At 53.0% G+C, this 25,874-nt stretch overlaps 1 protein-coding gene across 1 annotated transcript; it reads right to left on the bottom strand.

Annotated features, from left to right (window-relative positions):
- Positions 1 to 1,329: 1,329 nt before the first annotated feature.
- LOC307070074 (sodium/potassium-transporting ATPase subunit alpha-2) lies at positions 1,330 to 25,498 on the bottom strand (the record flags this gene model as incomplete). Its single annotated transcript, XM_079728350.1, has 23 exons — positions 1,330 to 1,358; positions 2,329 to 2,420; positions 2,518 to 2,619; positions 5,073 to 5,203; positions 5,409 to 5,554; positions 5,761 to 5,884; positions 6,506 to 6,660; positions 6,896 to 7,064; positions 7,153 to 7,303; positions 7,759 to 7,895; positions 11,389 to 11,564; positions 11,680 to 11,869; positions 12,596 to 12,730; positions 12,872 to 12,981; positions 13,117 to 13,315; positions 14,472 to 14,740; positions 16,453 to 16,570; positions 17,269 to 17,403; positions 17,656 to 17,769; positions 18,271 to 18,474; positions 19,954 to 20,013; positions 20,199 to 20,303; positions 25,487 to 25,498. The coding sequence occupies 23 exons, from the start codon at positions 25,496 to 25,498 to the stop codon at positions 1,330 to 1,332; spliced, it is 3,063 nt and encodes a 1,020-aa protein (XP_079584476.1).
- Between the last annotated feature and the right edge of the window lie 376 nt (positions 25,499 to 25,874).

Genomic DNA, 25,874 nt, shown 5'->3' with positions numbered 1-25,874 from the left:
GGTTCATCCGGATGGACATGAAGGGGAAGGGGGGAGGGGCAGGGAATGAGCTGGCAGCTCCCCCTCTCAGCACCACTTGGAACTTCTGAGGACTTAGCATTCTAAGGGTGGGGTGTTACCAAGCACACTGGTGGAGAGAACTGGAGCATCTGTGACACCTAGGCCTTGGGGACCAACAGACCACACACCAAGGGTCAGTGGGGAACACCACGGGCACATGGTTGTGGAATCTCAGTGAAGCTCCTCAGATAGCCTCCTGGTCCTGCCTCTGCTGCTACTCTGGTGACATTGGAATTGGTTCTACTGGCAGGGTGCTCTAAAGCAGGGGTCCCCAACACCTATCGGGCCTCCAACCGATACAGGTCCACAGCCTGTTAGGAACTGGGCCACAGAGCAGGAGGTGAGTGGTTGTGAGTGAGCAAAGCTTCATCCGCAGCCCCCCACTGCCCCCCATCGCTGGCATTACCTCCTGAACCATTCCCCTGCACCACCCTTCCCCGCCTGTGGAAAAATCGTCTTCCACGGAGCCAGCCCCTGGTGCCAAAAAGGTTGGGGACCACTGCTCTGAAGGGCAGGTCACAAAGCTGGACCCCAGAGATCTATGTCAGACATCCTGAACTGACATTCTCTCTCCTTTCCTGTCCCCCTGCTCCGCCATACCACCCTCTCCCACCTGTCCGCCCAGCTCTCTTCTGGCGCTTCCTAAATGGCTTTGACTGGGAGATGGGCCAGCCTCTCCAACTGGCTGGCTTCCCTTTCTGGCCTCAGGTCCTAGCACTCACCAGGAGGCACCATTTGTGATTTGCAGGTCTGAAGGGGAAGCAGGGGACAGAGTTGGGCAGGAAGCAAATGAGGGGTGAAGGTGGGAAGTGGGGTGAGGTTGGAGAGATAAAGGGACACTGGTGATCTGAGACAGTTCCCCTCCTGGTCTAGACAGACCCTTGCCTTTCGGTGTTGATGTGTTCTAGTGGGAGGTGAGGGTGAAGGAACAGGGACCAGGGAGGGCTGGGGTACCCCTCGGGTCCTCAGGTGAGATAGACAGCACATGGAGTGCAGCAGAGCAGGACCTGGGGAGGGACCCCTGACATGTAGTGTCTGGGCTGATTGCTCCTAGACAGGCCTCTGGGGCAATCACCCCAAGCTGAATTACCCACTCCCCACGACTCGGCCTGCTGAGTTGCCTCATTCTCTCGCCCCAAGTCTTCTCCCCAAATGCCACCCCACTGTTTCCCACCCCTCCCCAACGCCATCCCTGTGACTACTTCGGGGACCGCACACCCCGCCCCCCCCCACCGTCTTTCCCATGCTTGGCTCTTCTTTCCAACGGGCTCAGTAGTACGTCTCCTTCTCCACCCAGCCTGTTAGAGAGATTAGGCACGGGGGTTGCAGGGTGAGCTTAGAGAAGACAAGAGATAAATGCCCTAGGGTCTTGGTGGTTGAGGCCAGGCAGAACAGGAGCCTGGGGGAGGGGCTGAGGAAAGCAGCTGTGGAAGGGGAGGGGCAGAGGGGACTCCATGAGGCCATGGATTAGGGGGAAGGAGAGACTTGCATTTAGCACAGGGGACGGTGGGCCCGGAGTGGTTTTGTTGGGGGTGAAAATACAAACGGCAACAGGTGCTGTTCAGGCAACAAGTGAGTTTCTAAAGGGCAGCCGTCCGTTGTTGCTGTCCAGAAATGGGGCCCTGGGATCGACAGCACCTGTGATTTTTCAGGAGAAGCCAGAAACTTGGATTTTATGTGAAAGCCCCTACGTTTTAGATATTAAGCCAATTGAAAAACAAAAAACAAAAAACACCCATGCAAGATAGGGCAGCCAAACCAAACAATATCCATGGACCATATTTGGCTTGTGGGCCATCCATTTTCAACCTCCAGTAAGTGATCAAAAATGCTTGTTGGGGAAAAAAAAATACTTGGTTGATGACTGGGAATTAGGAGGGCTGGGTTGTAGTGCCAGTTCTGCTGCTTCTGGCTTTATGACCCTGAATGAATAAATTCACCTCTGCCCCTCTCTTTGTCTGTAAAATGTGGAGGTGGGACTAGATGACCTCAGAGGGCCCTTCTAGTTCTGATGTTCTGTGATTTCAGGTGGAAGGCGGAGGGCCTCAGAGACCAGTTGTGTGTTGGGTGGGACGGGAATCTGAGAGGAGGAGTTTCAGCAGAGTCAGGGCTCCTAGGACCCCGGACCCAAAGATCCGAGGGCACTGAGGAAAAGGAGCAAGGATCCGTAGTAGGAATGGAGTTCAGGTTTGGAGCCCTGCATGGGTTGGTAGCCACAGTGGGGAGTTGCACTTTGCTGGGGTAGGGGTGCAGCGCCGAGGTGCTTACCACCTGGATATCGCCGCAGAATCAGCTTTCGGACCTCATCGTAGATGAAGATGAGGAGACTGTAGGGGAAGGCACAGAACCACCAGGTGACCCTGAGGAAACAGAGGAGAGTGTCAAGAGCATCAGCGGTTGCTTCAAAGGGACCAGAACTTGGATCCTAGCAGGGGGCCCTTCTAAAGAGACACTCACTTGAGCGGGTACATGCGCAGGGCCACACCCATGCCCGGGCAGTAAGACAGAAAGGCCGCCAGTGCTGTCTCCTCCAGGAGCCCAAAAATCAGAATCTTGTTCCTGGAAAGGCAAAGGGTAGGTAGCGTTGGAGGGGAGGGCAAGGAGGGGCAGAGATCCAGGGTGACCCCTGGTGGTGGAAGGGAAAGAGGCGGGAAGAAACGCTGGGGAAAGGCTATAAATGACGTCTTCCCATGCCTTCTTCAAATGCTTCTTCTCATGCTAAATGTAACCAAAGAAAGATTGTCTTTAATTTTTCTGCTTACTGATTTTACCTCCGATTATTGTTTATAACACATACTTTCATTCATCAAATACATGTTTCCTATGTGTTGGGTGATACGCTCTGTGCTGGAGATGCTGTGGTCAATGCAAGCTTCCTTCTGGAGACCTGGAACCTGCCCTCACGCAGCTTATAATCTTGTTATTGATCCAGGCACGTGGCCTTTGAAAGTGTCGTCTCCCCAGCAAGATGCTTGTTCCTTCACTTCAGGACTGAATTATGTCTTCTACCCTCTGTGTCTCCTACAGCCCCAGGTAGTTGTTGGTCATAGATATTCAATAAAGAAGGGAATGTTTGTAAAGTACTCAGAAAGGGAAAGCTCACTGGATAAAAAGTGCTGAATATGTATTCACCACATCAGAACTGAAGAGCAGGAGAGAATAAGGCTCTGAGGACAGTGTCTGGAGTCGGACGGGGGGGTCTAGTCCCAGCCAGGCCACTTACTAGCTTCTGGTTGGAAGCAATGCTGCCTAACTTCTCTGACCTTCATGCTCCTTCTCTGGAGGAGATAGTGTCTTTATATCCTACGATTGCTGGGAAGATTGTGGGAGATAATGCGTGGAGAGCTCTTGAACGTGGAACATTCTTAGCTGTATTTTATAATCTCATGCACTGCACCTCTTCATGGCTTAAGCCAGTTGTTCCCAAACTTTTCACTCATTAAGCATCCCTCTTGTTTTTCCTCTATAAAGACCACATTTTAATTGATTTTTGTCTCTCCAGCTGCATTTGTTAATAAGTAATGAATACAGGGAATTCCCTGGCAGTCCAGTGGTTGGGGCCCCGTGCTTCCACTGCAGGGGGCACGGGTTCGACCCCTGGTTGGGATCGAATGCTCCACAGCGAGGCCAAAAAAAAAGGAATGAATATATTTTCCCAGTTAAAAAATTAATTAGTCATACACACGACTTCCAAAAAGAATCGTGCATTAACATGTGATCGCTATAGTTCATACTTAGGCTTCTGCCTGACAATGACACTTTGGTAAGCTTGGGAGGTGCTTTATTTCCATAAAGGTGTTTGAATAATGCACAGAGCATCTCTGAGGACCCCTGAGGGTCCAGACACCCCAGGGTGGGGCATAAGGTGCTAAGGCTGCCTCGGGCCAGGTTTCTTGTTGGTATTAGTACTCCTTCCCTGTCCCAGTCTGACTTTTGTTTAGTTTCTTTTCCACTTGCCTCTCAGATGGGCAGGATTTAGCTGGTCTGGTTATGTCCCCTGCTTGCTCTGTCACCCATGCCCTGCACAGTCAGTCACCTAGTGTCTTGGACCCTCTGCTCCTTGTTCTCTTCTCACTGCCTTGTCCCCATTAGTGTTTTTAGCCCAGTGGAGTCTCCTTCCTTCATCTAAGAGACTTTTCCCTTTCCTCTCCCTAGGATCTCAAACGCTATTAAATTCACTGGAGTTTTGGCATTTTTTTCCCTCAAACTAAGAAATTGTGACAAAACTCACGTGGGGAATTGTGCCCATTGTTTGCAGTAGAAGAAAAGAAAGATAATGGGAGTGATACCTTCGGCACAGACCACCATCCAGGCTGGAGCTGCAGAGGAATCACTGGGTACCCCTCAGGTGCCAGGCTCTGTGACAGGTGAGACACCCAGTGTAGTAGTCACAAGCTTAGGCTTCAGAAACAGAGCTGGCTGAGCTATTTCCAGCTGGGTGACCCCAGGCACACCATTTAACTTTTTGCGGGGGTCTCTTATCCATAGAATGAAAATAATACCTCCCTCACAGAGCTACTGTGAGGTTTGACGATGTCTGTGAATCACTTAGCACAGTGACTGGCAGGTGTAACTCACACTACAAGAACTTGACCCTGAGCAGCTCACAGCTCCCACAAGGCCAACATCACAACCACAAGGCAAGTGCTGTAAACTCGAGCTACCTGCCGAGTGGAGGGGAGCCCAGGGGACCCTGTATTTAGGGCTGGGCCAAGGGGTGGGGGTGAGTATAGAGTATAAGATAGAGGAAGGAAGGGAGGAAGGAAGAAGGGAGGGAGGGGAGAGGTATGGGGAGAAGATGAAAAGGAAGGACGATGGAAGGAGACCATATGAAGGAGATTTTAGGAGCAAATGAAAACTCATCAGAAAGAGTCATAGCCCTCCTTCCTCTTTGCTCATCTATTTCCAAAAAAGGCTACGGATATACAGCCGGGCAACTACAATCGGAGACCCCAGCCGATGTGGGTGGGTGAGTGCGCCCTGAATGCGCTCTGCCTGGTGGGCATGCTCACTTCATGCCCTGCTGGAAGACTGAGTTGCGGCGGGTCTTGCAGATGATGAGGTCAGCCCACTGCACGACCACAATGCTGGCAAAGAAGGCCGTGTGGCACGTGAACTCCACCACCTTCCGTTGCTCATAGGTCTGGGGGAGGGAGGGAAGAGAGAGGTGAGAGTGTGAGAGGAAAAGGTAGGAACAGGGTGCAGCATGGTCCAGGGCAGATGTTAAACCCTGGGCACCTACTCCACCCTTAGCCCCCAATCCCATTGGCCACAACTGACCACTCCTGCCACACGTTCAGCCCTACCCTCTCATATGTGTGCATCTGCACTTACACAGCTCCACTTACCCACTCCTGTCCGTAGCTGTCCTCCAGGTCATTCATGGACCGGTCGTCCCAGTCGAGGCGGATTCCCAGCAGCCGTGAAGGCAGAAAACCATTCTCTGCCAGGATCACGAAGTAGGTGAAGAAGCCACCCAGCGCCTGGATCATCCCTGTGGGTGGTGGGCAAAGGACAAAGGGCAGGGCCTGGGTCATAGAAGGTAACAGGATGGGGCCAGCCCCTATGGGCCAGAGAAGGACATCCCTGACCCTCGGCGAGTTGGCCCGTGTCCTGGAATTTTGCAGGGATATCATCCCTCCAAAGGCTGGGAAAAACATCTTCTTGGGGTTCCCTCCTGAGCCCCGGGCCCGGCCGCACCGATCTGTCCATAGGCCATGCTGATTAGCCTCTCGTTCACCAGCTTGTCTGTCTGCGGGTTTCTCGGCTGTCGCTTCATGATGTCACTCTCAGCTGCCTCATAGGCCAAGGAGATGGCAGGGACCTGTGCAAGGGGGCAGTTGGGGAGAGGACGGCATTTGAAGGGAGAGGGTGGGAGCAGAGGATGATCAACAGCGAAGAATCTTTGACACAATTCAAACACTTATAAAGACCCAAGACCCTGGACTTCCCTGGTGGCGCAGTGGTTAAGAATCCACCTGCCAATGCAGGAGACCCGGGTTCGATCCTTGGTCCGGGAAGATCCCACATGCCGTGGAGCAACTAAGCCCGTGCGCCACAATTACTGAGCCTGCGCTCTGGAGCCCACAAGCCACAACTACTGAGCCCACATGCCACAAATACTGAAGCCCGCGTGCCTAGAGCCTGTGCTCCGCAACAAGAGAAGCCACTGCAATGAGAAGCCCATGCACCGCAATGAAGAGTAGTCCCCGCTTGCCGCAACTAGAGAAAGCCCATGCGCAGCAACGAAGACCCAACACAGTAAAAAAAAAAAAAAGAGACCCAAGGCCCTATCATCTTCCAGGCTTTGAGCTCATCTTCTCTGCAACCCTCACAGCCTGCTCAGCTGTCCCTGATGCACCTTTCCTTCCATCTGTGGCCCACCCTTACCCACTGTGCTCCCATGACTGCCTTGCCTGTCCCCTCCTCCAACCCATGGCCTCACCATGTCAGTGCCCAAGTCAATGCAGAGGATGGTCACAGTGCCCAGAGGCAGGGGGATGTTGGCGATGATGAACAGCAGGAAGGGGGTGATCTCGGGGATGTTGCTGGTCAGGGTGTAGGCGATGGATTTCTTCAGGTTGTCAAAGATCAGGCGGCCTGTGGGGAGGTTCTGAGGGCATCAGGGAGATCAGAGGGACCCTCCCCACCCCTAGCCCCTGAAGCATGGCTGCTCATCTACCCAACAAAGGGAGATTTTGTGTTAGAGGGAAGCTAAAGCAGGCGGTGGATGCCTGAGATCCTGAGTTGAGTCTGTAATTGGGGTAAAAGGCAGGGAAGCAGATGTGCCAGCTCAGACATCCTGGATGGCATCCCAGCCCGTGTAGCCCCTCACCCTCCTCCACACCCGTGACGATGGAGGCAAAGTTGTCATCCAGCAGGATCATGTCGGCTGCCTGCTTAGACACGTCAGAGCCAGCGATGCCCATGGCAATGCCGATGTCCGCCTTCTTCAGCGCGGGGGAGTCGTTCACTCCGTCCCCTGTCACTGCCACAATGGCTCCCTGGGGAGAAGGTACAGCCAGGCTGGGGGTGCAGCCCCTGCACGTGCCTGGCCCTGGCCCTGGCCTTGACCCTTACCCCTTTGCTCACCTGCCTCTGACAGCCCTCCACGATGATGAGCTTCTGCTGAGGAGACGTCCGGGCAAAGACAATCTCCGTGTGGTTCTTGAGGATCTCGTCCAGATGCTCTGACGTCATGTCCTTCAGGTCAGAGCCATGCACCACACATGCCTTGGCCTCTCTGGAGGCAGAAGCGGAGCCTGTTGATTCCCTGGTACCCCACCACCCCTCCTCGCCACTGCCGGGTCTTCCCCAACAGCTTCAGTCTTCCTCTCCCTGACCCTCAGTGACCTGTCTTTCCCATTTCTCTCTTTGAGGGGGTGGTGCTCAGTCCTCACCACGCAGCAGCATCACAGTCATCAGTACAGTGTGCTGGGCCAGACGCTACTTCCTTTATATGTATCTCGCTCCTATAGCAACCAGCAGTGTGGATACTACACTAATTTTGAAGTTGAGAAAATGGAGGCTCGGGAAGGTAAAGTGACAGGTCCAAGGTTACACAGCTAATCAGTGGCACAGTCTGGCCACAGGCTCGGGACCAGGGAACCGGCAGTTAGGACCAGATACCCTCAGGGGCTGTTCAAGCATCTGTGGGAGAGGCTGAGTCGATGGGGGAGGGGTCCTGCAGAGCCTCACCTGGGGTTGACTTGGCTGACAGGAATGTTGAGCCGGGCTGCAATGTCCTCCACCGTCTCGTTGCCCTCTGATATGATACCCACACCTTTGGCAATGGCCTTGGCTGTGATAGGGTGGTCCCCGGTCACCATGATCACCTGGCAGGAAGGAGAAAAGAGAAAAGGAAAGCAGCATTAAGGTTTTTTTTTTTTTTTTTCTCCTTTTATTCCTTTCCCAAAGTCAGAAGAGCTAGACCACTAGACGGTGGGACTGGAAGATCCCAGCCAAAATAATGGAACTCTGTGTGTGTGTGTGTGTGTGTGTGTGTGTGTGAGAGAGAGAGAGAGAGAGAGAGAGAGAGAGAGAGAGAGAGAGAGAGAGAGAATGGGTGATGGGAAGAGACAACGACAAGTTGTTTTCAGGAGATCAGAGATAGTTTGCCTAACTGGAGGAAAGCCTCTCTGACAGAGTTAACAAGTTAATGAGGGTCCCTTGGAAAAGCAGCCTCAAGGATTGTTTAAGAGTTTGAATTTCATGGGATATGAGGTTGTCACAGCTGGGAGGACCCCTAACAGCTCCTTCATTTTACCAATGAGGAAACAAAAGCTTAGCAAGGGGCCCATGATTTGCTCCGGGTCCCAGGGGACCAGAACAGACATGGTTTACTTAGTGCCCAGTGTGAGGTCTGATGGGAGGGAGACATTCCCTCCCATCCCTCCCTGCTGCCTTCCACCACCTGTTCCTCTGCCTCTGACATCCCTTCACAATGTGGGAAGAAGGTGATTCCTGACTGAACCATGATATTCATTGCTGCTGTTGCAGAATGGATGAAGCCGGATGGGGAAGGTGGTTAGCATCTGAGAGGCTGGTGAAGAGGATGTTGCAAAAGCATCAGGAGGTCAGAGCTGGCTTAGGAGACCATTTGCCTGTGGGGGTTTGTGGGGCAAATCCCACACATACTGAGAAGGAAGCCTCTTCATGCCCTGCTGCCTTCTCTTCCACCCCCAAAAGTCACATGGGCCTCCCAGCGGAAAGACAAAAGCATCTTGGCAGTCCTCATCCTACTCAACCCTCTGAGGGGTTTCGCACTGTCCACCACCCCCTCCTTGAAGCCCTGTCCTCCCTTGGCTCCCATGGACTCCTTCATTCCCAGTTCCCCTCCATCCCTCTTCAGGTGCGCTTTCCCACCTGAATAAGGAAGCAGCTTTGGTGTCGCCTAGCAGACCTAAGGTGAAACACTGACCTTCCCCAAGTGCCTTCACTGAGTCTCAGCAGAATGGAGATGATGAGTCTTTCCTTCAGGGTTGCCTTGAGGAGTTAGCGGCCTTAGGTGGACACTCACTAAGGGTTACCTGTCACCACCTTCCCCCTCATCACTGTTTCCTCCTCCACTTGCCCTTTCTGTTGGTGTGGCCCAGGGTTTCCTTCCCCTCCCCTTTCTTCACCCCTGCTCTTTTCCTGAGCAATAGAATCAAGCATACTAGCGTGTCTTTAATCTGTACTCACGTGGGAATGAGACTGAACTCTCCTGTCCTGGCCCGCTTTCTTGAGCTCTCAGCCATATTCCTACTTTCCCTGAAACATCTCCCCCTGGGCATCTTACAGACCTTCTGATCTCAGGGCGAAGTGAACTCCTTATCTCTACTCCCCGCCCCCATGGAGCCTTCCCTTCTGCTCCCCACCTGAGATACTACCCATTCAATTCATTCAGTCCCTTTATCTCCTGGATCTTCTCGCCTCCCCATTTGAGTTTGCTCACCAAGTTCTCAAAACACCTCTCAAAAGTAACTACTCCACTCCTTTTGTCGCTGCCCTAATTTGGGTCGTCATCTTGCCATCATCTTGCTATTGCAATAGCCTCTTATGCTGTCTCCCCAACCCCAGTTCTGCTCCAAATCCAGCCCCTTCTCCATCCAAGTAGCCTCCTAAGGGCTAGCTCTGCCCTGTGACACCTGCGGCTCTCTGTGGCTCTCAGGATAAAGCCCAAGTCTGGCATTTAAGCAAAATCCTTCCAACTGGCCCTGGCCCTGATTGCAGTCTCCATCTCCGGTGCTCCTCGGCCACCTCCCACTGCCACGCGCACATGCCCCGTGCAGTCCAGCCACGGCTGGGTACACGCTGTTCTCTGCTCTTGACATGCCTCTGCTCCCTCCCTGCCTTACAAAATGCTCTTCACCCTTCGGGGCCCAGATCAAATATCATGCCCTCTGTAAAACATTGTCCAGTGCTCCGAGGTGGACTTAACTGCCCCCTGCTGCTCTGAGTTCCCTGGACATGCTTTCACCAGGCCTCGGTGACTGTTCTGATCATGGTAACAGGCTGCCTGGTGAGAAGGGGTGCACGGGCTTTCCGGATGAGCTGGCCAGGCTTCCTATAGCCAGTCTCCCTCTTACTAGAAGCTTTATTTTGGGAAAGCTACTTACCCACTTGGAGTCTCAGCTTGTTTTATTTTTAAATGGGGATAATGATGCCTACCTTAGAGACAGAGTGGTTGCAGGGGTCAGAAATCACATATATGTGCATATATACATATAAGCCCTCTAGTGTGATGGTTAAAAAATAGCAGATATCTCAGTTCAAACCCTGGCTCTACCACTTACTAGCTCTGTGGCCTTGGGCATGTTACTTTGCGTCTCAGTTTTTGTCTCTGTAAATAAGGGAAAATACTAGTGCCTACTTGTAGGGTTGTTGTGAAAATCAAATGAGATCATACAGGTTTGATGCTTAGAATAGTGCCTGATGCATATAAAGCCTCACAAAACAATAGGCTCTTTTTATTATTAGAATATCTGACCCTTAGCGGGTGCTCAAAGACCCTATCTGTTAAAATTGTTCTGTGATTAATTTAAGGGCATTTGTTTCCCCTGAGGGATCATGAGCTCCGGAGGCCAGGCACTGTATCTTATTTGTCTTTTGTTTCCCCAGTGCCTGGTGCAGTCCCTGGCCCTCAGTAGACAGGTTGAGTTGAATTGATTTGGAAGTAGGTGAGAAGTTGAAAAAGGAGGAACAAGCAATGGCATCAGAATTGGTAACTGGACAGGTTAAGAGTGGTAAAGAGCTGTATCTTGGAAACAGAAAGTACAAGATGGAAGGGATTTTTGTTTGTTTGTTGAACTCCAGCACCTTGAACAGTGCTCAGTAAACAATAAATATTTGTTGAATGAAGCACAGATGTCGTACAGAGAAGGGAGTGGTCATTGAGAAGCAATTGCAGTTGGAGAAAAGAATGAGGGAGAGGTAGGCTTGGTGGAATGAGGACCGGAGCTAGTCTACAGGGTTATGGGGCGGAGGTGAGCGGCCAGAGGCGAGAGCCTACTAATCTCATCCTAAACGGCTAGAGAGAGTAGGAGCTAGCTGGGAAGGGGAGGACAATCAGATCTCCAAGATAAGAGTGACTGATGGGCTTGAAACAAGAATGGAAGGAGCCGTGCGCCAGAGAGAAAGGATGGGTGTGGGAGACTGGTCACTCTGAGCAAAAGGGACAAGGGTGAGAGCTACAAGGCAGGGACCGACCTTTCCTTGAAGATGGATGGCTTCTCCTCTCAGTCAGCAGGAAGTAGGCCAACAGTGGCCCAGGTCTCCCCAGGGCAGCAGCCTCTCCGGCCCCTGGACTTTTGGTGTTTGGGAGGAGGGACGAAGTGAGGCTAGTACCTTGATGCCTGCACTCCGGCACTTGCCCACAGCGTCCGGTACGGCAGCCCGTGGAGGGTCAATCATGGACATGAGCCCCACGAAGCAGAGCTTCTCCGTGGGAAAGTTCAGCTCATCTGTGTCGAATTTGAAGCCCCGAGGAAACTTTCCAGAGGGCAGATTCAGTTGACAGAAGCCTGAAGGGGACAGAAGGGAGGAGTGAGAGCAGCAAGGTGGCTGCCGGGTTGCCCCCAGAGCCCCTCATCCCAGGGAAGGCTTTCTCAGCCCTGCTCCCTGCTTCTGGCCCCTCACCTAGCACTCGCTCCCCCAGTCCTCCCAGCTCCAGGTAGGCATTCTGGAAGGCGTCTTGCATCTCCTTGTCTAGAGGGACCTCCTTGCCCTGCACCAAGATGGAGGAGCACCGGTCCAGGATGCGCTCGGGGGCCCCCTTCATGACCAGCACGAAGCTCTGGGGGCTGTCTTCTCTCTCGTGGATGGACAGCTGGAGAGAGGAAAGGCAGTTACAGAGGGGCCACACTTGTCTTGAAGCTCCAGTGCCCAGCACGGGGCCTGGGACAGAGCAGAGGCTGGTAAGGAAAACTCTCTTAATAAAATAACCCCTGATCCATCAACCCTTGTCAACATAGGGAGAGTCTCCATGTGTGGATGGGTGTTTGGACCTCATAGTCCTAACCCTGTAACCTGAGAGTCACCTTCCCATAGGACATTCATTCACTCAGCAAATATTTACTCTAATCAGTTAGGACAGGCACTGTACTAGGGCTGAGGTGGCTTTGTCATCAGCATGCCCCATCACCACACTGGCCTTAGGGGATTTTACCCCTATGGCTTTTACAGGACATAGCTGAGACTGCATTCTTGGCATTTAACAGATGCCTGTAGGCTGAGGGATACCCTAAGGAAATTTCCAACGTATGGTTCAACTGAATGGGATGGAAGGGTTGGGGGACTGGAGCCAGAGGATGTGGAGCCCTGGGAAGAGGAGTTGAGAAGGTGACAGGTTGTAGTAAAGGAATGAAGGTTTGGGAGCTGGGTGTGGGGTTGGTCATAGCAACCAGACATCTGGTCACCCACGTTGCCCCGGGGGATGATGCAGGGGTGAGAGGGTGATCAGATGCCTTCTCTCCTGCTGTTGATTCCCCTTTGACTCTGTGTGCCCCTCACTTCCATCTCTCCCTCTTTCCTTGACCTGGCACCCAAACCAGACCTGGTACTTATTGGTTGAGTTGAAAGGGATCTCCGCCACCTTGGGATTTCTATCCCTCATCTTCCTCACGGAGCCGCAGGACAGCTCAATGCACTTGAGCAGAGCTGACTCGGAGGCATCACCAGCTGTGTCCCGCTGCCAACAAGGAGAATTCAGTGTCACAGTGGAGGACCAAGGCGGGAGGGCACTGATGTCCCCGAGGCAGCCACAGGGTGCAAGAGAGGAAGCTGGGCATCAGCAAAGTGGGCAGGCTGTGGCGATCCCCCGACCCCCTACCTTAGACACAGAGATGTTCTCCTGCCCTGCCTTGAAGACAGCACGGTTGCAGAGACCAGCAATCCGGGACAGGGCGGTCCACGTGGGGGATCGTTTGTCGAAAGTGGCCCCTGGGAGGAAAGGAGAGAGAAGCAGGAGCTTGGCTCTCCTTTAGACCTCTTATCTCACCCCACCTGCCCCGCCAGTCCAGTGCCCTGAACATCCTCCGGTCCCCTCCTCCCACTCTGGGTAGAGCACCCAATCACCAGACTGATCTTCTGTGGTGTCGGCCTCATGGATCTGGTTGTCAAACCACATGTGGGCGACGGTCATGCGGTTCTGGGTGAGGGTGCCCGTCTTGTCGGAGCAGATGGTGGAGGTGGAGCCCAGCGTCTCCACCGCCTCCAGGTTCTTCACCAGGCAGTTCTTCCGAGCCATGCGCTTGGCTGTCAGGGTCAGACACACCTGGTAGAGAGAGAGGGCAATAAAAAGGGCTCAGCCTGAAGCTGGAGATATCCATGTCCTTACCCCAGACCATGGCTCTGTCCCTCCTCCCTTGATCCTACTCCAGGAACACTGAGAGAGACCTAGGTGTAAGTCAAGAATGTGTTCCATTTTATTTATTTATTTTTTTAAAAAAATTTTAATTAATTAATTATTATTATTATTTTTTTGCGGTACACGGGCCTCTCACTGTTGTGGCCTCTCCCATTGTGGAGCACAGGCTCCGGACGTGCAGGCTCAGTGGCCATGACTCACGGGCCCAGCCGCTCCGCGACATGTGGGATCTTCCCGGACCGGGGCACGAACCCGTGTCCCCTGCATCGGCAGGAGGACTCTCAACCACTGCGCCACCAGGGAAGCCCATGTGTTCCATTTTAGATGTGTTGAGCTGAGATCATGAGTGTATATTTAGGTGAAGTGTCCAGTAGGGAGTTGAAGATATTTGGCCAGAGCTCCAGAGAGGGCCAGAGTAGAACAGGGTGTAGGTATGTGTGAGTCATCAACACCGAACAGGCATCAGAAACTGGGAGGAGATGAGCTTACTCAGGGGCATCAGGAGGAAAGCAGAGCATTGAGGACTGAGGATCAGTGGAGGTGGGGAGGAGGAGACAGTGCAGGGGACTGGGGAGAGAAGAACCAGGGTAGTGATGAGTCACAGTCATCAACGAAGGAGAGAATGCTAGGAGGGCAGACAGCAGTATCCATTTCAGCAGCAGAGCTAAGGATGGGAGCTGAGGAAAGGTCACTGGATTTGCTAATTAGTCACTGGTGACCTTGGAGAGAGCCTTGACAGGAGAGTTAGCCAGGATGAGCTCCAGAGGGCAGTGGGGAGATGACTGGTACAAGGGTTGTGAGAACAGGCGACCAGGACAAGCTCTGGGAGAGAAACTGAGAGCAAAGGCACAGCCCAACTTAAAACCTTTCAAATTCAAACTCTGAGCCATGTATTAAATGACCTTTTTCAGACTCACATTCTAAGCCATGTATTAAAGGAGAATCAACTATGTGATTTTAGGGGCTGGAAGTAAAAAAACTGCAGAGAAGCCATAGCCTCTCTTGCTTTTGATGCAGGGTAGCAAAGCCCTCTCCTGGAGGCCCCTTGACCTGACCCACTCACAGTGACAGTGGCCAGCAGCCCCTCAGGCACATTGGCCACAATGATGCCGATGAGGAAGATGACTGCCTCCAGCCAGCTGTAGCCCAGGATGAGGGACAGCACGAAGAAGGATACCCCCAGGAACACAGCCACTCCCGTGATCAGCTGGATGAAATGCTCAATCTCCACGGCTATAGGTGTCCGCCCGACCTCCAGGCCTGAGGCCAGAGTGGCTATGCGGCCCATCACCGTCCGGTCACCTGTGGCAATCACGATGCCCCTGGCAGTGCCTACAACACAGGAAGGGACATGAGGTTGGGTGCCTTGGGGTCCCAGGAACTGAAGTCTCATCCTACTTCCTGGGAGAGGAAAACTGTCACAGAGTAAGCAAGCCAAAGACTGTGAGTCACTGTGATTAGATTGTACCTCCCTTGGCTTCCTCTCCCAGCATAGATGGCCAATCCCAGACTCAATACAACAGCAAATTATTTTCTCTTATACCTGGACCTGGGGAGAAACCTTGCAAATAAACTCAAGGTTCAAACTGAGGAGATTCAGTAAATGACATAAAAGTATTGCCTGTGGTATTTCAGTAAAATCAATCTCATACTTGTTATCATCCAAAAATATATTACAAACACAAAGTAAAGCACTTATGGATTTTCCCTGTAGTCTTAAGTTTTTCTTTCTCAACACTAGGCATGAATCTCTATAGAAGAAGCTAGGCAATCTCTAGCCCTTATGTAGACATTCCAGGGGTCTTCAGGGGAGGAAGTGTGCTGGAGTGGAAAGAGCATGCATCGGAGCCAGCCAGACCTGGGTTTGCATCCATCTTTGAATTTCTACCTAGGGATTGCTTTAATAATGAAATGAGACAGTGTTGTCATACACCTAGAGCAGTGCCTGGCACATAGTAGGCACTCAACAAATGTTAGTTCCATTCATTTCCTCTCCTCTCTTCAAAGCCAGTTCAGAGTAAGCAATGGACATGTTTTACTAGGCATTTTTATCAATTGTGGGAAATGTAGAGCAAATTTCAGAATCTCAGTACATTAAGAATTTAGGAAACAATGTGTGGTGATTTTCACCATGATTCTAACTTGCTGAAGGAGGGGGAAAGCTGAGAGAAACAGAATACACAGTGAAGAGAAATGAGAAACGGGAAGGGAAAGGTATGTGTGAGGAGTGGGGTGAAAGGCCTCCTCTGACCCACTTTCTGAGGCCCATGGTCTAGTCAGGCTCTTCCTCCCACCAGCTCTGGCCCCGGCCTCCCTCTCCGAGTCAGCCCGACGCTGCTCACTGGCACAACCAAAGAGGGCAGGGGTTTTGGTGGTGCTTGGACTCTGACCACTCAGTGGCAGCAGCTCTGGGAGCTGTTCCTGGCCTTTGGTCATCTCTAGAACCCAGAGCAGTGGTGGGGCACACCGGGCAGCCTGTGCATGACCAACAGTTTCTTTTGGTGAAGCGCAGGCCAGGATGAAGGAAGGCCTGAATGTTCACCTGGACTGAAAGCTTTCCTTTCCCTTCCTCAGGCTGGGCCCTGGTCAAAGCAAGGGCCAGAGAATGAAGCAACTAGTCCCAGAACCAGGAGAGATGGAAGCCATCAGTCAAACCAGAGACTTCTAGGAATCAAGGATGGTTTGGGGCGTGTGCGTGTGTGTGTGCATGCGCGTGTGTGCATATGTGTATGTGTGTACGGGTCTTGGCCCATATCTGAAGGCTTGGGAATCTGCGCTGTCCTGGGGTGGGCAGAACAGAGCTGTTTCTGTGGGGAGGTGACTTTTCCCTGGAGTCATGCCGCCCCAGCCAATTCCCTGCTCTCTGGAGGGGACTACTTCTGTAGTACTCAGGGCTCTCTGCCCCTTCAATTCCCTCCTCCATAGCCGGGCTTTTGACAAGTAAGTACAGCCATAGCCCCCAGTCCTGCCTGGAGGCTCAGGATGCAGGCTCCTCCCTCAGCTGATGGTGGGACCAGGGGCTCCCCACCAGGCTAGCCTCTCACCTTCCACGCAGTTGGTAGAGAAGAAACAGATATTGCGGGTCTCCAGGGGGTTCTCGTGGGTGAACTCGGGGGAGCGGGTCTGGGGCTCCGACTCGCCTGTTAGGGATGAGTTATCCACCTGAGGAGGAAGGCAGTGTGGAGTCATCAGATGGGCAGACACATTCAGGCACACACAGCTGTGTCCTGACTCCAGCCACACTCAGTCTCCATGACACCCAAGACAGAATTACACTTGCCCTCATCACATATTTATAGCATTACTCAGCTATTGTCCCTGCTCTGCTTTGGAATCTGGGCTCTCACTGACTTCTTCTGTGACCTTGGACAAGTTATTTAACCAACATTGCCTCCCTTTACTCATCTGTAAAATGGAGAATGGAAGTAGAATCTCTGCACTGCACAACTACAGGGGGTGCCATTAACACCGTAGTCAATGAAAATGGCACTGGCTAGGGTTGTGCATGGCATGACTTGTGTGGCCACATGCAACCACCTGGCATGATTATACCATTCTTGCAGAGTTAAATTAGGTAGCCTATGTGAATGTATATGAAGCATCTGACACATAATAATACTCAATACATGATTGCTATAAAGTGGATATCAAAGAAACACCGGGGGTGCAGAGCATTCATGACACACAGATACAAGGATGCATACGTGTAATATGTGAAACAAGGTGTGGCTGGGCAGTGTGGGGCAGGTGTTGACATCTGGACCTGGGCCTCCCAAACTTCAAACTTCTAACAGGTCCCCCTCAGCTTTACACAGCTTGCTTTGTGGACTCAGCCAGTGGATCTGGCCTGGCCCCCTCACCTTACAGCCATGAGAAGAGATGATCCGGAGGTCGGCAGGCACTCGGTCTCCACCCTTCACCTCCAACAGGTCTCCCACCACCACCTCCTCCGCATTGATCTGCATCTTCTCTCCTTCCCGCACCACGAGGGCTTGCTGTGGGGAGGCCCCGGGGATCTCAGAAGATGCTCATCTCTACCCCTACCTTCCTCTTTTGCTGGTGCCCCACCTCGCCTCCAACCCCACCAAGGAGGACAGACCTTGCACCCTTAGCAACAAGATATGTCCTGTTGTGAAGAGCTGGAGGGTCTTTTTTGCCCAAGCCTCCATCTCAGAGCCCAAGGAGTTGAAGAGATGAGTCTCCCAGAAACCTTATGCCCCAGCCTGGAGCCCAGCTCTGCCATCTACCTGAGGCACCATGTTCTTGAAGGAATCCATGATCTTGGAGCTCTTGGCCTCCTGGTAGTAGGAGAAGCAGCCAGTGACGATGACCACAGCTGCCAGCACCACGCCCAGATACAGCTGGTAAGGAGAAAGGTTTTGAGGGACCTGCCCTTTTCCTAACCCTAGAGGGGCAGCTGCCACTCAGGATGAGCATTCAGTGCCCCCCCTTTGTCTGCATCTGGGAGTGAGAATGGTGGAAGAAAGTCCTTCTCTCCAACCTCTCCTTCAACCTTCTAATCCCCAGCCTCTTAAGACTGGAGGGGGTGGGGAAAATCATAGGGAGTTCCCAGGACTAGGACTTCTCTAGGGGGTAAAGACCCAGGGATGCAGACAAGCCCACCCATGTGTGAAGGAACAGGGAGGGGCTGTCTCAATCGTGAATGATTGTGTATGTTTGTGTTGGAGGAGGAGTGTCTGTAGATATGTATAGAAGTCTCACCCCCTTTCAGCCTAAAGAACAGAGGGGCTGTCGGACTGTACAGGAAGGTCTTGCTCCCTGACCCTCACCCACCGTACTGGAGATTCAGGGTTGGAGGACAGAATCATGGGCTGGTCCAGGGGTCAGGCATGCTGGCTCACATTGTCATTGGATGGTTCATCCTCCATGGCAGCCTGGATGCCGTAGGCCAGGAAACAGAGGATGGCCCCAATCCACAGCAGGATGGAGAAGCCCCCGAAAAGCTGGCGACAGAACTTGACCCACTCAGGGGTGGTCGGGGGTGGGGTGAGGGCATTGGGTCCATCCCGAGCCAGAATGTCCTGGGCCCGCTGGTTGGTGAGGCCCTGAGGGAGGCAAGGAGAGGTGTGGGAGCTGAGCTCGCATCTGGAACAAGCCATGCCCCTCATCACTTCCCACCAGCTCCCTGGCAGCAGAATAACGTCCAGGTGGAGAGAAAAATCCCACCTGGTCGGAAGGGGTAGGGGACCATCAGGAAAGGCCACAAGGAGGAGGTAGCATTTGCAAGGGGTGTTGGAGGACTTGAAGGCTGAGTAAGATTTTGGCTGTGGTCCCTCCCACCTCTGGTCAGCCTTGGGTTGAGACACATTTTGGTTAGGGCCACAATAATCTCCTCTGGAGGCAGCCTTGATAAGACTCCCTGGAAAGACATCTCAATTGATCTCCACCTCCCAGCCCCATCTCTCTGCCTTCAGATTCCCCCCTTCACCAAGGATTCAAGAAGAGTCCTACATTATTGACCATGAATGTCACACAGCTTTGGTCACCATCCATCTCTTTCCCCAGAGAGCTTTGCCTGACCCTGTTGCCCTAGCCCCAGGCTGGTTCACATGCCCCCTCTCTGGGTCCCATTGTATCCCAGGCATGATTCTAGAGCTGTACTCCCTATATGGCATTGGAATTCTGTTTGCCTTCCTTTCTGCTGCTGGACTTTGAGCTCCTTGAATGCAGAGGCCACTTCTTATTTCTCTTTCTATCTGTCCCCTCATTTATTTAATAAATGTGTATTGAGTGCCTACTACATGCCAGGCAATATGGTCAGTGCTGGGGATCCAGAGACGGACAAGACCCACAAGTTCCTGCCTTGTACAGCTTATGATCTCATGAGGTAACACACTATAAATAGACATTACTGCCAGATAGTGAAAAGTGTTATTTAAAAAAATAAGGTAAGGTAAAGGAAGGGGGTGTAGAATTTTCAAAAAGGCAGTCAAGGAAGGCCTATAGGAGGAGGTATGCACCCATTACATTTCTGATGAACGATTTTTTTACTTTTCACAATGATGGGCTTGGCAATGTGACTGTGCCACTAACTACTGATATGAACGTGGGAAGCTACTCTCTCTCTGAGTCTCCTTGTTTTAATGAACAGGTCTCCACACCTGGCTTGTTGTAAGGATCAGAGGAAAGTATGTAAAGCATCTATCCCAGCGCTACATGCACAGCAGCGCCCAACGCATTACTCTGATAATAGTCATGGGTTCCCCCACTATTGCATGTATGTCAGTTCCACGAGAGGAGGTGTGTCACTGAAGCTGCTTGGGATACAGCCCTGCCCAGAGGCCCTCCAGGTCCTGGGTTTTAAGGAGTTCTGGGTTCCAGGCACTCAGGAAAGGAGCTGTAGACCAGGAAGCAGTGGATCTGTGTTCTAGCTTTGGCCCTGCCACCAACTAGTCCCTTGTCTCTGGGCCTCGGTTTCCTTAACTGTAAAGACGGTTGGCTTTGAGTTTTAAGGCCCCTTCTACCCTGAGGCTGCGTGGTTCTCTCACTTCTTTGGTGCCCTCCCTAGAAGACCCTTCACTGACCTTGGACAGATCCACTTGGTACTTGCGGCCCAGCTCATCCAAGGACAGCTTGTGGTCGTCCTGGAGAAGAGAAAGCAAGTTGCTTTGGGGAAGGAGGCAGACTGTGTGTGTCTAGAATGCATCTGCGGGTACTGAGAGCACAGCAGTGAGGCAAGGAGCATGGGGGAGGTTTGTGTCACGAGCTTCCCTGAGGGGCAGCTTTCCCATCATGGGAGCCCTTTTCCATGGCCTGGCTGGGGGCTCACCATGGTCACCTCCTTCTTCAGCTCATCCAGCTCCTTCTCTTTCTGTTTTTTCTTGCCGCCCCCATTTTCCGCAGTAGTGGCTGCAGGTGAGTACTCGCGGCCAGCCTGCAAGAGGAAGGGAGAGCCCAGGGAGGCAGGGAGGATGGAGGCTGGAGCCTCTATTCCCACTGGATAGCCTGGGACTCCAGGCATCGGGAGTGGGGGGGCCAGTGGATTCAAAGTCAGTGGTCATCCCAGGGGAGGAAAGGGGGTTGCAGGGTGGCGGGGACCCCAGGCCCTCAGTTTGAAAACTATTAACAGAGCCCCAGGGCTCTACATTTGAACTTCGGGAAAGGCTGAGGGGCTCAGGACTCAGGAGCCCACTCTTAGCTTTTGAGTAGTCGGGCTCATGCTAAGATTTTGTTTGTTGAAAGAACCCCGTTCTTAAAGCAAAGTAAACAAAAACCTTAAAAAACACCATCCTACACTATTTAGAATTGTAGAAGGGACTGGACAGGGCTGGGGGTTCGTTGAGGGAGCAGTACCCTGTAGGGATGTCTTTGTCCCAACACCACGGCTGCTTTACTCAGAGAGGAGTAGACACAGTTAGGAATTGGCGGGGGGGCACAGTTAAGAGTCTTTGGGGAGTCAGGGGTCAGGGCAGGGAAGTGTCTGGAGGAGGAAGGGAGCCACAGGGTCTGGTGGTGGAGTGTGGAAATGGGATGAGCAGGGCTCACGGACTGAGAGATCAGTAGTCGGAGGATCAGTGCGTCCAGGAAATGGGCACGCAGAGCGTCCTGGGAGCCTTCGCCATCCTGCTGCCACCTCCCACCAGAATGCAGGATTTGGGGTTGGGGTGAGTCATGGCCTCTTGCTGGCAAAGGTTTGTGGGGAGTACCCCCAAGCCCCCCTTCGCCTCCAGCCTGGAATGTGACATGACTCCCCAACCCCTTTGGCCATGGCACTTTTGGGACTAGGCTGCCGCTGCTTGGGCAGGATAAAAGGTGCTGGGAAGATCATGTGTCTGCAAGTCCTGTCAGCCAAGAAATAAAAGTTGACCTCAGGGCTGAAAAAAAAAAAAAAAAAATTGCGACTGGGCAAGAGGCAATTCACAGGACTTGAAGCCCCAGAGCACAATTGGGTGAGGAGGGAACTGGGCCCTGTTTGTCTAAAAATATAAGAAATTGTCTCTGAGCGTAGAATGGACTTGAGGACATGGGGAGGGGGAAGGGTAAGCTGAGACGAAGTGAGAGAGAGGCATGGACATATATACACTACCAAATGGAAAATAGATAGCTAGTGGGAAGCTGCCGCATAGCACAGGGAGATCAGCTCGGTGCTTTGTGACCACCTACAGGGGTGGGATAGGGAGGGTGGGAGGGAGACGCAAGAGGGAAGAGATATGGGAACATATGTATGTGTATAGCTGATTCACTTTGTTATAAAGCAGAAACTAACACACCATTGTAAAGCAATTACACTCCAATAAAGATGTTAAAAAAAAAAGAAAGAAATTGTCTCAGGATAAATCTAAAACTGAAAATGCATGGAACTCTTAGGTCCAGGCATTCCTGGGTCCTTTAGTGAAGTCAGGTGAACATTTTAACAGGAGCCTCGCGAGGCTACTCTTTCCCCCTCCTCTTACGGGCCTGTGGTCTCCTCGCTGCCAGCAGGCTTCCAGGGTCTCACAGGGGCCTTCTGGGGGAGAGGGTGGGGAATTTCTCCTTCCAAGGGGTCTTGGGTGATAGGATAGGAAGTAGCTGGGGAGGCCTGGGGTGGCGTGACAAGTGCCTTCTCGTCCCCTCTACCTCCCTAGGCTCCTCTCCTCCCACCTCCCTCGGGATGTTGTGTCCTTGTCACAGAGGCACTGCTCAGTTCCTGTCCTGTGTCTCCACTTTTCCACTGGACCCTAAGGGCCATGCCAGGGTTTCACGAATGAGCTTTTCTATACTATGATGAAATTCATTTTTTTTTTTTTTTACTGTAAAGAGGGAACACCTGGGTGGGATCTACAGTCAAGGTGCTTGTCCTTTTTTTTTTTTTTTTTTGCAGGATAATTCATTTTTTAAAAACAGACTTTTTCTTTCAGAGCAGTTTTAGGTTCACAGCAAAAGTGAGCGAAAATTACAGGCTCCCATATACCTCCTACCCGCCCCTGCACGGCCTCCCCACCATCAACAGCTGGCACCAGAGTGGTACATTTGTTACAATGGATGGACCTACGTTGACACATCATTATCACTCAAAGTCCATAGTTTACATTAGGGTTCATTCTTGGTGTTGCACATTCTGTGGATTTGGATGAATGCATAACACATATCCATTATTATAGTATACAGAGTAGTTTCACTGCCCTAAAAATCCACTGTGCTTGGGGATGATACATTTTTTTTTTCCATCAAAGAGGAGCCATCCAAGTAATGTGGCAGCTGCCCTGATCACAAGAGATCACGAATCTAGCACCTGGAGATACAGAAGTCTGACCAGTGAAATCAGGAACTGGGGTGGGGGAGGTGCCGTGAGAGGTGGACACCGTTATCACCCAGACGCTAATGATCTAGAAGGATATGAGCTCTTTGCAGGCTGTGTTGCTCAGAAGGGCTCTTCTCAGCAAAGGTGATCAGTAAATCTTGCATTTGTTTCCATGTGAAGCATCTATGGATCAAGGCTATTTTTGGCTTCCTGAAGGCTGATCTTCCTGGGGAGACTGAAGCAGCCCAACAGTAGGAGTGGGAAAGGGTTGTGAGTAGTGCTACCTCTCGCTTCCCCAGGTGACTCAGGGGGGCTCATTTAATTGAATGGGTTGAAACATCCTGGATTCACAAATCTAATGCTTTGGATACTGTCCTTGGTGGGACAGCACTGAGAAACGGATGAAAAGCAGCGAAGAGACAAGAGGCCAGAGACTGGGGTGGATAAGCTTCAATGCGACCCTCCATAGCTCCCGGGGCAGGAACAGGGTCTGGGCATTCACAGAGGAGGGGGCTGTGCCTGGGGGCCAAGGATCAGAGCCCAGAGAATTTCTGTACATACAGGCATGAAGTAAAGTTCATGACAATTAGAATCAAAGGCATGGTTTAAAAAATTTCCCAGCCCACCTATGTACGTCTGGCATGTACAGACGGTGGCTAAGCAAAGAAGCTCTCAGCAGCAGCCCCTTTCCCTAAGTGCCCATCCTGCTTTCCTGCAGGCAGGCACAGAGCTGGGGACACACTGCCCCGTCCCCCCTCCTGTCCTGGCAGGGATCTCAGGCTCTGCAGCCAGGAGCCTGCGGAGATTCAGGGCCAGCGGGCTGCCCAGGCAAGAAAGAAAGAGAGGAAGCAAGGACCACTCCCCTCCCCTCCTCCCTCCCCCATCCACAAGTCCACAAGTCCCCCTCTCTGGGCCTTGAGTGCTGAAGGAGAACAGAGAGTTCTTTCTGAGAAAGCCCAGGGCTGGGACAGAGTCGGGGCAGCTGGAAATCAGCCAGCCCTCCCCCCCACCGCTGCCCTTTGGTGGCAGCTGGAGCAGGCCGGGCTCCCTCCCACCAGGGCCGTCCCTTCCCCCAACTCCCATGCTGCCCTTCACAGTCACAGGGTGGTGAGGTGACAGTGAGCCCTTGCTCTGCAGGGAAAAGGGGGATTTGGATGGGGGGTGCCTTCCCTCTTCAGGGGTCTCCTGGCTGGGTGAACTCCAAGCTCCCCCCCCACCAAGTCCCCCCACTCTCCCCAGCCTCAGTCTGGACAGAACCAGACCTGCTCCCTGACTCGCTCCTGGGAGTGGATGGGAAGGGAATTCAGGGATGCTGGGGGAGAAGCACAGAGCCATGAAGAAGTCAAGGTCAAATCACTTCTCAAGCAGGACCTCTTGAGCTGGGTCCACCCTGTGCTAAGGTGAAGGAGGGGAGAGGTTCGAGGTCCTGCGCCTCAGCTGGGGACTCCCGTTCCCTGGGGGAACAAAAGATGTCAAGGTGCAGCTGAAGGTCCCCAGACAGTATCTTCCCATGGTTGTGAGCTCTTCCTCTGTGAAGCCCACACGTCAGACACAGCTCTTCACAGACCTCACGTGCCCTCACACCGTGACATCTATGCTCACTCATGCTTGAAGGTCTGCACGTTTGCAAATTTGTCTGCTGAGACACAAACACAGGTGCTCACCCATGAATGTCTGTATCAACTGCAGCCTATGAAGAACACATGAAAACACATACACACACACTCACACACACTCACACACCAGTTCTGTTTATAGCTCCCACCCTAGCTCAGGAACCCTGGCGTCCAAGCTCTGAGTTTTCTCAGCTGCTAAACTCAGTGTGATACCATGTCCTTGCCTGACCCCCCTGGGGCCAAAGCGCCCTACAGCTCCCCGCAGGCACCTTCTTTCCTCAGCACCCTCCCGTCGCTCCCCAGGCCCTTTCCCTCCCTGCTCTCTTCTGCCAGCATTCCACAAAAGGAAAGCCGCCAGGCGCAGGATGTAAAGGGATTGGGTCACTTTTCTCCATATGGAAATTTCATTTCCAAGAATTCAAAGCCCTGGCCCTGGCCCCCACCCCCCTTCCCTGGTAGTTGTTAATCTTCCCCTTGGCATACCCAGTGCTGCAGAATGCCACAGGATGGGGTGGACTGAGGGGGGTGCCGGCGGCTCTCACCAGCCTCTGGGAAAGTCCTCAAAGCACATGGCTTGCAGCCAGAGGACAATGCTGCCCGGGACATCCGGGGGCGCTGGACGGGGGGCTGGGGGCACATCACTCTTCCTCCGCACCCTCCGCCCAGCTGCCCCTGGAGCTCAGGGCCCCTGGAGCTGGTGTCCGGAACTGCTTGGTGACTCTGGAGTGGATGGCCCCTGCTCCTCTCTCCAACCTCAGACTGGACCCCCATCCTCTCAGGCTGGGACTCCCAGAGGAATGGATACTTTCAGAGGGTGGCGAAGGCGGGGAGGATTAACAGTACCAAATGTCCCTTCAGCTGGGAGGCTGGGAGATGCGGTGAGAGAGGAGGAACCGTGGAGATGTGGCTGGAGGAGCGGGGACAGAGATGAGGGAGGGGGTGGAGGGAGGGCCGGAGGGGATGCGAGTGGTGGGCTGCGGGGCTAGTGCTGGGGGTGCTGGTGGAGAGGACAGCGCTGGGGCGGCTGAGCGCTATGGGTCTGTGCTGTGGGGCTGTGCACACAGTGGTAGCTGGGACACTGTCCGTTCCAAGTTCAAACCAGCCCACTGCTCCTCCCTCCGTATCCCATCTCCACCTCATCCTTGCCCTCCAGCCTCCCGCACCAGCCAGAGAGCCCTACTGCTCCCCCCAGAGAGGCCCCTGCTCTTTGGGGATACTCACCCCACGGCCCATCTTGGGGCAGAGTGGCTGAGGGATCTAGATGGGGGAGGTCACCGGGAGGATCCCAAGCTCACACCACCAGCCTGGGGTGTCCAGAGACCCCAGCAGACAGACAGAGACAGTGAGCACCAGGGTAGCTTTAAATAGGTCCCTCTCCCCCTCTTCCCCCCGCCTTCCCCTTCTCGGGAAAGAAACGTTTGTTGAAACAGGATCTCTGAGGACTCCTCCCCTCCCGCCCCTTAAGCAACTGGCCTGTGGAAGGTCCGTTTGTCCCGCTGAGTGCTCCCCCTGGGCTCCCCTCACCCTCCAAGCCCTGGCCTGGGGCCACCACTGCTGAGAGCAGGGAGAGGCTGTGCCGGGTTGGGAACATGCCCCATAGGGACAGGCT

The sequence above is a fragment of the Hyperoodon ampullatus genome (genome assembly GCF_949752795.1).
Source record: "Hyperoodon ampullatus genome assembly, chromosome: 2".
NCBI classification, from domain to species: Eukaryota; Metazoa; Chordata; class Mammalia; order Artiodactyla; family Ziphiidae; genus Hyperoodon; species Hyperoodon ampullatus.
The sequence above is the reverse complement of the archived record's forward strand: the minus strand, read 5'-3'. Positions and strand labels throughout refer to the sequence as shown.